This window comes from Triticum aestivum, chromosome 2A (assembly GCF_018294505.1).
Source record: "Triticum aestivum cultivar Chinese Spring chromosome 2A, IWGSC CS RefSeq v2.1, whole genome shotgun sequence".
Lineage (NCBI taxonomy): Eukaryota > Viridiplantae > Streptophyta > Magnoliopsida > Poales > Poaceae > Triticum > Triticum aestivum.
Window position 1 is genome coordinate 541266178 of NC_057797.1, and position 12000 is coordinate 541278177.

General features: G+C 45.0%; 2 protein-coding genes across 2 annotated transcripts; one reads left to right on the forward strand and one right to left on the reverse strand.

Moving 5' to 3' along the window:
• Positions 1-721: 721 nt before the first annotated feature.
• Positions 722-4412, forward strand: LOC123189319 (PHD finger protein ALFIN-LIKE 4). The gene is made up of 5 exons (XM_044601713.1): positions 722-959; positions 1046-1078; positions 1817-2045; positions 3303-3420; positions 3514-4412. Exons 1-5 carry the CDS (start codon positions 848-850, stop codon positions 3871-3873), a joined length of 852 nt encoding a protein of 283 aa, XP_044457648.1. The 5' UTR covers positions 722-847; the 3' UTR covers positions 3874-4412.
• Positions 4413-4420: 8 nt separating this feature from the next.
• On the reverse strand, positions 4421-7922 carry LOC123189318 (potassium channel KOR2-like). The gene is made up of 11 exons (XM_044601712.1): positions 7705-7922; positions 7263-7484; positions 7124-7187; positions 6649-6988; positions 6274-6569; positions 6101-6172; positions 5916-6014; positions 5593-5817; positions 5317-5505; positions 5086-5161; positions 4421-4999 (listed from the first exon to the last, which is right to left on the reverse strand). The coding sequence occupies exons 1-11, from the start codon at positions 7896-7898 to the stop codon at positions 4605-4607; spliced, it is 2172 nt and encodes a 723-aa protein (XP_044457647.1). The 5' UTR covers positions 7899-7922; the 3' UTR covers positions 4421-4604.
• Between the last annotated feature and the right edge of the window lie 4078 nt (positions 7923-12000).

The window sequence follows — 12000 nt, forward strand, 5'->3', positions numbered from 1 at the left end:
TGACTCAAGACAGAGGGAGTATATATGAATCCATTTTTCTAAATGCATTTTAAATATGTTTTAAAACATCAAGAATTGCAAAAAAAATGCACACATCTTCACAAAATATGCGCAGGGAACAAAAACGGAAAAACATATCTTTTTATTTTGCCGCCGCATAAAAAACAAATATTGGTGCTTCGAAATAGCGTTTCAAGACATGTTTTCTTCCTCTTTTTGCACATGTAAAGAAAGTTGTTTTTCCGCAAAACTTTCTATGATCACACAGAACATGGAGGGAGACGAAGGAGTGCAACTTTTTCCAGATTTTTTTGTCATTTGGAAATTTGTTTTCTGAAGTGAGTTCATATATACTTTTTAAGATTCTTTTGTCATTCAAAATTGTGTTTTTTGAAGTGGGTTCATATGTATCTGAGTTTATTTATGTATTTTCTGCAATAGGTACCCCAAATTTTGTGCAAATTACATAGTCCGTAGATGCACGATGGTCATATGTCTTGAATCATTTCTTCGGCATTTTTATGTCTTATTTTTGCAAAAATCACTCTATAGTGTAAAGGCGCGCATTGCGCGTGCACGCATACTAGTATATATGAGTGCTTGCGTGGTACTGTGTTAAAATAATACAGCTGACTTCACAGTCAGGCGTAAAGATGGGGGACTCATGATCTCCACCCGGCCCCACTTCGCCAACCTTCAAAATCTCAAATTGCGGCTTTCTCGCGAAGCCACGAACGTAATAAATCACCCGGCTTCTCTGCTCCTTCTGATTGGTCAAGTAGTGGAATCCCCTCCCCCTCCACCATCAAAACCCTATTTCCGGCTGGCCGCGCACTGTGTGGCGGCGATGGCCGACGGCATCCTCTCGCCTGCCGTCCACCCGAACGGGCACTCCCCGGAGTTCGTCTTCGGGCACTACCGCGGCCGCCGCGCCGGCATTGTGAAGGCCCTCACCGAAGGTCCCCCCTCCCCCCTCTCTGGCGTGGATTTTGGTGCGGGGTTTTTTCACGCTGATGGTTGGTTTTATTTGTTTATTGGTCCGCAGATGTGGAGGAGTTCTACCAGCAGTGCGACCCCGGTGAGTTTCCTTACTTCTTCTGATGTTGATTTTGGGGGAGATGGAATTTGTGGTTTCCATCTATTAGCAGGTAGAAATATGTACATAGGCAACCCCAAGGTTAATAATAATATGTAGTTTCACTGACGTTATTTGATTGCCTCGTGATGCTCGATGTAGTTGCTGATTCCATAATATTGGCAGTTTTCGTTGCATTACCAGTGGAATGATTGATGAAGTAATTCCGGTAGTCTCCGATGGAACGAATTTGCTAATGAGTGATGAGTCAAATTTAAAATTTGGGGAGTCAAATCAGGGGAGAATTACGAGTTTGGTGATAATATGGTGCAATGGAAATTCTGTATGCCTTATCTGATTGCGCTACCAGAACATTTAACCATCACTTTTGCTTATATTCAGCTGTAAATTGGAGAAATTGCCATGAATACTAACAATGCGGGTAAATTGAAATGGCCTGTTGAGCTTTGAGTGGCCAAAGGATTGTGCTGCAGAATTGGAAGTCCCGAATTCCCAATTGCCTCTGTCAGTAGTTGGGTGTCACTGCAAAATGCGTAGTGTTGCTGTACTCTGTGTCGGCATCAGCTTGTATGTGCTTGTGGGTTTTCATTAAATTAATGATACTGCATGCACTAGCATGCTCATTTTGTGTCATGTCGTTTTCTGGGTTACTTGTGGAATGAACAAAGTTGTCATCTTCGTAGGCACAACTCTGACTTGTGATGACCCTTTATTTGCCAGACGAGAAGGCCTTGTGCCTCGTTGGACTGCCTGATGGGACCTGGGAAGTGAGTCAACTACCTGAGGAGGTTCCTGTTCAACTTCCTGAGCCAGTATGTGGGATAAACTTTGCTCGTGATGTTACACCCAAGAAAGTTTGGCTATCTATGATAGCTATTCATAGTGATGCATGGTTAATGTCCATAGCATTTTACCACGCGGGTCGTGTCTCATTTGACAGAGCTGGCAGGTATGCTGCTTTTCTTTACTGCAAACGCTATATTTCTTCTTTTCTTTTACAATCAATTTCTTTTCCAAGCAGGACATTCTATGTGTTGAATGTATTGCATGATATAGTCCATACTTTGCTTGCTACTACAACTTACTATGCACAAAGACGTTCAGCACCGTGTCATACATTTCATTTCATTTTCATTTGGAAATATCTCAATGTGAATTTGTAATGTATGTAAATCTGTGAGTCTTAGGTCCTTTTGCTAATCTTTGTCATAATTCACTCAGATAATGGACCTTATTTTTTTAAATGCCTTTTCTCCCTTTTACCTTCTTATTTCTCATAGAGCCTAGAATTAGTTGTTAGGTGCATACACCTCTTTACAATTCTTGTAACCCAACAAGTGCAGAGTGTTCTGATAAATATTTGAATATTTTCACTAGTTGAATATAAACCTCTACTAATTGAATGATGTCTGAACAAAGAAAAAAGCTGATCAAAATGGTAAGTGGAGCAGTACTGAGGATGTTATATTTGGTGGAAAGTATCAGTACTGATATTCTTATCTAGCTTGCTGTATATTTCAAGAAATCATCAGTATTTAAGCATTTCTTACTGTCTATAGTGATGTTCTAAGTTCAATCGACGAATGCTTCATCATTTACATTTTCAATTGTATTTATATCCCCTAAAGTATCTTCTACTCCCTCTGTACAAGTCTCTAAAATGTCTTATATTTAGGAACGGAGGTAGTATATGTCATGATTGTCGGATAATTTTGCAACAGTTTCACATTTTTTATGGTGCATAGATTGCAGTATTGTCATTATCATTTCAAGCCATTCATTTTGTCTTCGGCAAAAATGGGCTAGATGTAATGTGTTTTTTAAACTTGGCCTTCTTTAGGTAAGATGGGCAACATTCCTCCTGCTTGTTCTTGTCTAAGAACCAAACTTGGAGGACCAATGTGCTTTTCACTTCAACTCATGCTGACAGATTTGTGCAACTTCTTGAGATAAACCATCATACCTACTTAATGAACTGCTGCTGTCTTCTAAAGTTGCAATGATAGTGCTGGGTTCTGAACCTATGTGGCATTGGTTCTCCTTTACGTTCTTGCTTCTGAACGGAGCTTGTTTTGTGATGCATGTCATTTCTATGCCAGCCTAGATAGGTGTATCCGGAGTACGGTGTTTAGTTTGGAACGAAGTACTGATTGCTATCATGGAGTTTGATAATGGTGCTGAAGTGGCACTTGTATTTTGGTTGCAGGGAACAGCTCTTCAGGTTGATCAATCGTCTTCCCACTGTCTATGAAGCTGTGACAGGAAGCTATGAGAGGCAAGCACAGACCCCCAACGGCAGCAGGAAAAATAAGTCCAGCTCCCAGGTTAACATGCGCTGACCACACGACATTCCTTATTTGTTGTACATATCAAACACAGGCTTTATCAATTATCACTCATTCTGCATCCCATTCCAGCCACCAAACCAATTCACTTCTAACTGCAAGCCGGTGACACCGGCCCTGCCGATGCCCAAGGAAGATTACTACGCCAATTTCAACAGCTGGAAGGTAATGGAGGACCGGCCAATGCTCAAGGAGGAGGATGGTGGCAAAGAGGGTGGGGGCGGCGAGGATCAAGCTATAACCAAGTGTGCCGGTTGCGACGAGATCTACAGCGCTAACGACGGGCACCTATGGATTGGCTGCGACCACTGTCAGAGGTGGTTCCACGGCAAGTGTGTTGGCGTGACTACTGAGATGGCGAACGGAATCGAGGACTACATGTGCCCTGGTTGCAGCTACAAAGCCACGACGAAAGCTTCTGACTCGATATAGCGGTGATGATGAAAGCTTCCGACTCGTGATGGTGGTGACTGGTGATGCTTGAACCATGGGAAATCTCTCATTTCCCAACGATGCTGTTTGCTCCGCTGTTGCGTTATCTTGGTGACATGTTAGGATTTTGGCTGGTGATGGGGACAGGAGGTGGCTTTGTACAGGCCGTTGGCTTGGGTTCAAACATCCCAATGTGGTGCTCCTTTTTTTGAATTTTGACACCGTTTCAAATCAAAATCATCTGAGGGGACATAGTGCGGGTAGTACTGTACTATGTTGGTAGTAGTATGAGTAGGCCATCTGTTGCTTTCTACTCCCTCCGTTCCTAAATACTATAAGTCTTTGTATAGATTTCACTATGGACTACATACAGAGTAAAATAAGTGAATCTTCACTCTAAAATGCATCTATATACATCTGTATGTGGTTCATAATGAAATCTCTACAAAGACTTATATTTAGGAACAGATGGAGTAGTTTTGATGGATTGTTGAGCGTGAAAACCCACCTCTCTAGTAATTAAATGGTTGGTTAGTGAATTGACATGCCATCCGTTTGCTCTGCCTGCCATTGTTACTCTCACACTGGATACACATCTTTGCGATGGCATCTGGAGTGCTACTTCTCTTTGAAATGAATCCGTGATAGATGCTCTCAGAAAGAATATTGGATTGCCAATAATAGTTCCTACCCCTAGCCTACATGAACTACAGCCAAATGGTTTGATGAACCTAATGATCGGCAGCAGCAGCAGCTCTAGCCTGCTCCAGGATCCTCACCAGCGGCTTGCAGCCGCACCGTTGTGCTTCGTCGAGCGGGGTGTTGCCCCACCTGTCTGCGGCCACAAGGTCAGCACCAAACTCCACCAGCATCCCAGCGACGAGGTGCAGGCCCTCGCTGGCGGCTACGTGGAGCGGCGTCCTCCGGTCGTAGTTCCTGCAGTTGGGGTCGATGCCGAACCTGAGCAGCCTCCTCAGCAGGTCGATCTTGCCCTGGGCGACCACCCTGCACAGGTAGCCTCCTGCGTCCTCCAGGTTCAGCGCCGCGCCGTGCGCCACCAGCAGCGAGATGATCCTCTCGTGCCCTGATTTCACCGCTTGCAGCAGCGGCGACTTCCCAGACTTATCTGCATTTTCAGATGTGTGTGTTAGTTGCTTCATACTACTGTTTTGAACTGCTTCTGTAAATAGAAAAAGAAAAAGGAAACCGCACCTATGCTGTTGACGTTTGCTCCTCGCTGGATAAGGAACCTGACGATATCTTCGTATCCTCTTGATGCAGCCACATGCTGCAAGGAAAAGATGTGGGAAAAGTTGAAGAGTTGTTACTGTGCAAATAGAATCTTGACTGATAATTTTTGCAGTTAACTTTTAGTAGTACTAGTTAGCATGTGGAACTCCTGTAGTAATTTGACTGATGATTGATCTGCAAAGGTTCACGTACCAAGGAGGTCCTCCCGTCGTAATCCGGTTTACTCGGATCTGCTCCTGCACCGATCAAGCCTTTCAACCGAAACAAATCTCCATGGTAGGCAGCATTGTTGACTCCAAGGACCATGTCAGCTTCTTGCTTTGCTATAAGGTATGTGATATCTGATTCTAGTTGCTTCCCCTTTGACTCTGTTCGTTTCCCCTGCAGAAGAAATGCTTCAGTACCGCCAATCTTTTTGCGTCGAAATGCTAACATTTACTATGATTCTACTGCTAAATTAGGATGTACCTTGAGTAGGTTGCTCAGTATCTGACGGCTATCCTTGAGGTACATTTGCAAGATGCTAGTCAGGGACTGCTTGTCAATTCTCAAGAGGCTGCAGAGTTCACTGACTCTAACTGTGTATGGCTGTCGAGTGTTGCAGATCACGGCGACGTCGCCGACTATGTCGTAGGGCAGCAGCTCTGAGACGATCTCTTCTGATCCGCCTTCTCCGGCGGCGGCGAACTCTTCCTGTAAGATCACATGGGACATGATAGGTGAAGGTCAGTAATACAGCAGAGTTGTGTTTTCTCTTGGTTTATGGAGAAAAATTCAGTGAAAAGTAGTACCAGACATCCATGTGCCACAATGTATATCTGATCCACTACAGTGCCTTGCTCCAAAATAACTTCCCCGGGGAGGAAGAATTCTTCCTGTATTTTAACCACCTGAAACCATCAACTGAAGAGTTAGATGAATTGTCCACCTGAGATAAACTGCAGTGAGACAAGCATGAGTCTACTCAAGTTCTTACAATCTGGCTCAGGAAGTCTTCTGAGCATCCTCTGAACAGGTGCACTTTTGAGACCGTTTCCAGGTACAGTGTCTGGGAGAAGTTTAAAACAAAATGCTCAAACTGATTAAAGTTGCTCCAAAAAGAAAATTTATTTGGTCAGAGAAAAACTAGCCTGAAGCCCTGAACAGCACCTTGGATCGGACCGCGGCGGGTATGTCGTCGATGATCCTGTCTCTCTTGTAGCTGCTCTCGTACTGCAGCAGCAGGTGCGCCTTCACCTGGGAGCTGATGTCGCTGCACAGCCGGTTTCTGTTCATGTACCTGATGAGCTCCGTCATCTTGTCCCGGAACCGCTCGGTCCTGGACCCCTTGACGATGAGCGCCGTCATGTTCCCGATGAGGTAGGCGCCGAGCAGCATGCTGAAGGAGACGTACACCACGATGAACACCATCTCCCTCGGGTTCACCGCATGCACATCACCATAGCCTGCACATGTTTTTTTCTTGTGTCAGATCAAGAACTGCAACCGACATGGGGCATGCATGGCGTCGAGAATGCTTATTACCGACTGTGGCCATGGTGACGATGGCGAGGTAGAGGGAGGTGATGTAGCGGGTGAGCAGGTCGACCTTCCTGAAGTTGATGTAGCTCTGGTCGCCCATGGCGAGGCTCCCGATCCAGGTGCCCCCCTCGCGCGCCGGGGGCAGCGTGGTGGCGAGGTAGTAGAAGACGCAGGCGGCGGTGTGCGTGCAGTAGAGCTCCACGGTGGCCAGCTTCGCGATCCGCGTGAAGAGGTAGCTGATGCGGATGTCCTTCTCCATCTTCTTGAAGAAGCCCTGGATCTTCCTCGCCCTGTACAGCCGCAGCCACACCAGGTACCTCACCACCTCCATCCTCCCCGTAAACTGATCACGCAAGGAGCCAGCAATGGTGTCATGGACTCATGGTGTCTCGTGTGTGTATCAACTTCTTTTTCATTCTTTCCGATGCAGAAATGTTGATCGGACTGGTTCTTGAGATTGTGAACCAAGTTAATTTACCTTGTAGACTGCGTCCCAGGGGAAGCATCCGAGCATGTCGAGAGCGAAGCTGCCCTTGATGTAGCTGAAAAGGCAAGAACACTTTCAGAAATTCAGAAACATGTCATTCCGTCTTGAGTTCATTGTGAGAGGCTCTGACCGTAGCGCGATCCTCTGCTGGTCGTAGACCACCCGGTGGGTGTGAGGGTCACGGTAGGCGAGGAAGAAGTGGACGGCGACGTCGGCGAGGAAGATGAGCTGCACGCACTCGAGGTCCAGCAGGTGCTCGGGGATGCCCCGGAAGAAGCAGAAGGCGAAGGGGGTGTAGAAGACGGAGTAGATGGACCAGAGGAACATCATGTTCGACCACATCCTGTACCATCTGCAGCAGAGCAGAGCAGAGCACGTTCAACATCAAGAATCATGGCTGCCTAGCTAGCTCCATGCTTCCATGCCTCTGCATGGTATGCATCTCTCATCGTTCTCATGCAGAGCTTCTCTAATCGGCCAGCACTCAGTTAATAGTCATTGATTTTGAATGCAACATTTGGATCATCTTTTTCAGCACTATCTGGCTTCTAAGCACTATCTTACGGACGTACCTTCCATTGGGGTCGATGACAAAGCTGCTGCCATAGCAATTGTTGGGGAGCCTCAAGGCGCTGCTGCTATGCCAGCTGCTGCTTCTCCACTTGAACTCCCTGGCGAACAGGGAGAGCCTGCTCCCCACAGAGCCATGCAACGTGCCGCCATCTATCTCGTTCAGCTCATACTCTGGACCAATCTCCCTCTCCATGCCTTCTCTGTACAGTTTGCAAGTGTTAAATGTGTTGCTCTGAGCAGTCCAATGCAGGCACAGGGCGCTGCACACATATATACAGATATGACCGGACATGTGGCCCCGCGCAGACGCCACTAGCTTTTGGTTGCAGAAGGGGTGATTGGGCACCGCACTGCACGAACGGACGGCACTAGCATTCGGCCGATGCAGGTGGTTGTTGGGGGCTTTGCCCAACTGGGGGCGATCGGGTTCAGTTCCGGTTACGCATGGTGTCACCACCTCGCCTCCTGTTATCACCTTTTTAATGGTTATAAGGAAACCACTTGCAAAGCTGCTGCTGTTCCATGCTGCAGCATGGTGCAAGCACTAGCTAGCCACGTACCACTGTGCCTAAACAAACAAACTAATCTGCCGCCCAATCTGTTACGCCTTTCTTGTGCACTGACTGCATGCATGAGTGGTGTGTAGGAATCATGCTGCAAAGTGCTACATCATTGCAGTCTAGTCATCTTAGCTTCAAGTACTGGTCAATCACTTGTGCCAGTCAAAGATCCTGCTGCTGGGATCAGCTGGACATGGGTAGCTCATGTTGCCACCATCCACCAGCTGCATTGAGGATCCTGTCTGATCAGGTTCGGATCCCTTGCTGCTCATGGTAACTGCATCAGTGTTTCACCGGATGCTCTCGGAAATGTTTGATCGAATTCGATGCCAATTGTAAGCGAACGGAGGAACTGAGATGACAGCAACTGAGTGGGCGAGGGAAGGTGCAATACCAGGTTCATATCCTCTTGGTTTAAATTTGGGTACCACTATGGAAGGTTTGGGTTTGGTGGGATCGATCCAGGCGATCTCAACACAGGCGAAATTCATTGTCAGCATCAAATATTTTAGGACTCGGGCGAAATTCATTGTCAGCCATCAGCCAATCAAATTTCGGCCTGGAGGTTCTCAATTCGAGGGCTGAAAAGTGAGACGGTCGCCTGAGCAAAACCGGCCGCAAAAGAAAAGCTGAAGGCTGCCCGAGCAGGTCTGCAGAGTTGGGTATCCGTATCCCTAGTGCGTAGAGTACGTGCGTGTCGTCTTCATAGCTCACTGCTGCCGAGTCCTCTGGCCGCAGAAAAATAAAACAGGCGGTCAAACTTGATGGTGATTTATACGACCTTAAATGTGCCAATTAGGGCAATCCTTTCACCCGGCTGAGCTTTTACGTTGACACTGATTATAAAACCAGAAGCTGACTGGGACTTTCCCTTTGGAGGGATGCCAAAAAGAATTGGATTGGATGGATAAGATAATAAACACGAAGTCATTTTTTATCACCACCCCCCTTGTTCTGCTCTGTTTTGAATGGCTGTCCTTCACTGGTGAGTGGACTTCGGGTAGGCATCACAAACAGTTGGTGTTAAGTGTTAAAATATACGAGTCTGAAAAAGCTCTTGAGCTTGGCTTGAATTTTCGTTGCTTTGAACTTGCGTTGCTCTTTAATAAAAAATGGTTACGTGCATCACAGTGACTATTGGATTTCCTCGTGAAAAAAATGACTATTGGATTGTATAGTTTTTTTTTGTTATTTCAGATTTTTCAAGTGAACCAAATGGTACATAAAAACCCAACCACAGCATTTGCATGATTAAACATGCTATGAATCCATAGAAAACCAACTATTGGTACGATTAAACATATATGAGACACCAAACAGTGCTAAAGCCAGTTGGTCAGCATTTTCCTTCTAAAGCAAAGTAGCTCCCCAAGAAGGGGTGCAAAGATAATTTATTTTTCATTTTTTGGTATATATCTCCAAAATATTTTGTACCTTTTGATCAAGGCATGCTCTGACCGAATTAAGATCGCACGAACACAAGCTATTCTAGTGCAATTTGGAGTCCTTCAAAACCCCCATCTCATCTGCCAGCTTAAACTAGCCGCATTATGCTGAAGAGCCGGACAAACTAAAGGAAGAACGCCGCGAAAGAGATTAAGGAAATAACAAGGTAGTGGAAGGAGACGGATGGCCATGGGCGATTGTTCCACTAACGAGTGGCATTCGGATTAGGTTAAGATAATACATGGACCTGCGCGAGCCATGCATGGGAGGTTTGTGATGGAGGTTTGGCTGCTAATTAAGTTTGTGGTTTCTGTACTGCGGATTAGGATGGACGACGGTGTAGTGGTTCGGACACTCACGTCGAGCTGCCTTTGGTCTCTTTCCTTTTATTTAGGTTCACGTATATGTATGTGCGTGCATGCTGACGATAATGTTTTGCTTGCACTAACACGAACTAGCGCATGATGCTAAAGGTCAAAATGAGAGGATTATCTTTGATGGAAAAATTGGAGGGTGACCATGCTTCATTTAGATGATTATTGTGCGGGAAACTACAAACATCATGTGTTATTAGAATACAAAAGACATATAATTGTGTCTTCAGGTTGAATCATTTCGATCTACGCTTCTCTTCATTAGCGGCGGTTGCTGTTCTGGTGCACTGGTCCTATGGAGTCTTAGCACGGCGACTTTCAGATTGTCTACTACAACATGTTTTGTCCGGCTCCAGTGAGGGAGGGGTGATGATGGCGGCGCGTCTTCGACTCATTCAATGTTTGTACTCGTCTCTAGGTGGTCTATGCATCTGGTTGTAATTTTTATTATTTCCAATGCTTATAGTACGATCGATGATGAATAGATTGAAAGTTTTTCCGTGAAAAAAGGACATATAACTATGTTCGATAAGACCAGGCGGCATGTTTGATAAGCTATCCAGACAATCAACAGTGATAATTGAGTTGAACACCATAGGCATAAAAACCACTCTCAGGGTTTGAACGACATAGGCATAGAAGCTCCTCTCACGGTATGAACACCGTGATTAAAGCTAACCAACAACCGTTAGGAAAGAGCGCTCCTACCCAGCCACCATGATTAAAGCTAACAAACATTTCTGATTCTTATATTTTCACCTGAGCCAACTCTCCATATCATGCCCTCCTTCACAAAAGCGACACCCTTAAGAATACTGCACAAAATATAACTCATGCCTGCGACTGGTTGTGCTTCCAAGATGTTCCCGCAGGGGGAAGTATTTTGCTTGCAAAACCTGGCCACACAAAGAGTCCGGGTTTTGGAGGATTCACCATGCCTATCTTGCAAGCATCGCTACGTTAAAGTCCGGAATTCTATTTTTTTTAATCACCATAGAATTTTAGCGGATGCAAGCATTGATTATCTTATAGTACACAAATATAAGCATTAATTCTTAGAAAAGTCACTAAAGGATACTATTGTATAATGTGTTTTATTGTCAACTTTATATATGGTTGGTACCTTCTCTACGCCGATCGGAGCAACTTTGAACAATCACCCCACGATTCCTTTCATTTTTTCTTGTAGTTAGTTGTTGATTTAGTTCTAAAGACCCAACCCAACTATTTAGGATAACATCTCTATCATATCTATTGCGTGAGTCCACTTAATCATATCATGCACCTACTTTTTGACAAGAAATATTGTGTTTAGTTTTTTCTTGAGAGAGACTTAAATTTGTGTTTGTGAAGTAAATTTCCGTTAACTTTTTCTTCATAAACCAACTTTAATGGGGGTTTCAGCGACAAACTGGCTACATTAATACAATAAATTCAGTACAACATAACAAAGAGGAACAAACATGAGCAATAGAGCTCATGCGAAATGATTGACCAACCACCACAAACCCTAGTCACCATGGAGAGGAGCACAACAATGTTTCTATTTTGTAAACCAATTTCCTTTGCCCTTTAGTGCCATTATGAGTGCACGGAGGCAATGTTAACCATGCATCATTGTTTGAAGAGTAGGACTAAGTTTCTTCTGTCTTAGGGTTGTGTGTCGATGATGGCGACATCTCAATGGTAGAGACCATTGTAATATAAAGTTCATCTGCTTCACACCCATTCTGGTCTTTCCACGAAGCTAGGGTGTTTGGGTCCCACGAATTGACTCTCGACATGACTTTACTTATCCAAACCGAACATTAGCGGCTTAGTTTTCTCTCTAAGAAAGGTTTCTTTTATTATATATCCTCTTGTTCCTCAATCTTCGAAGAATATGGTGTGGGATTAGAGGCCAAAAACATGACAT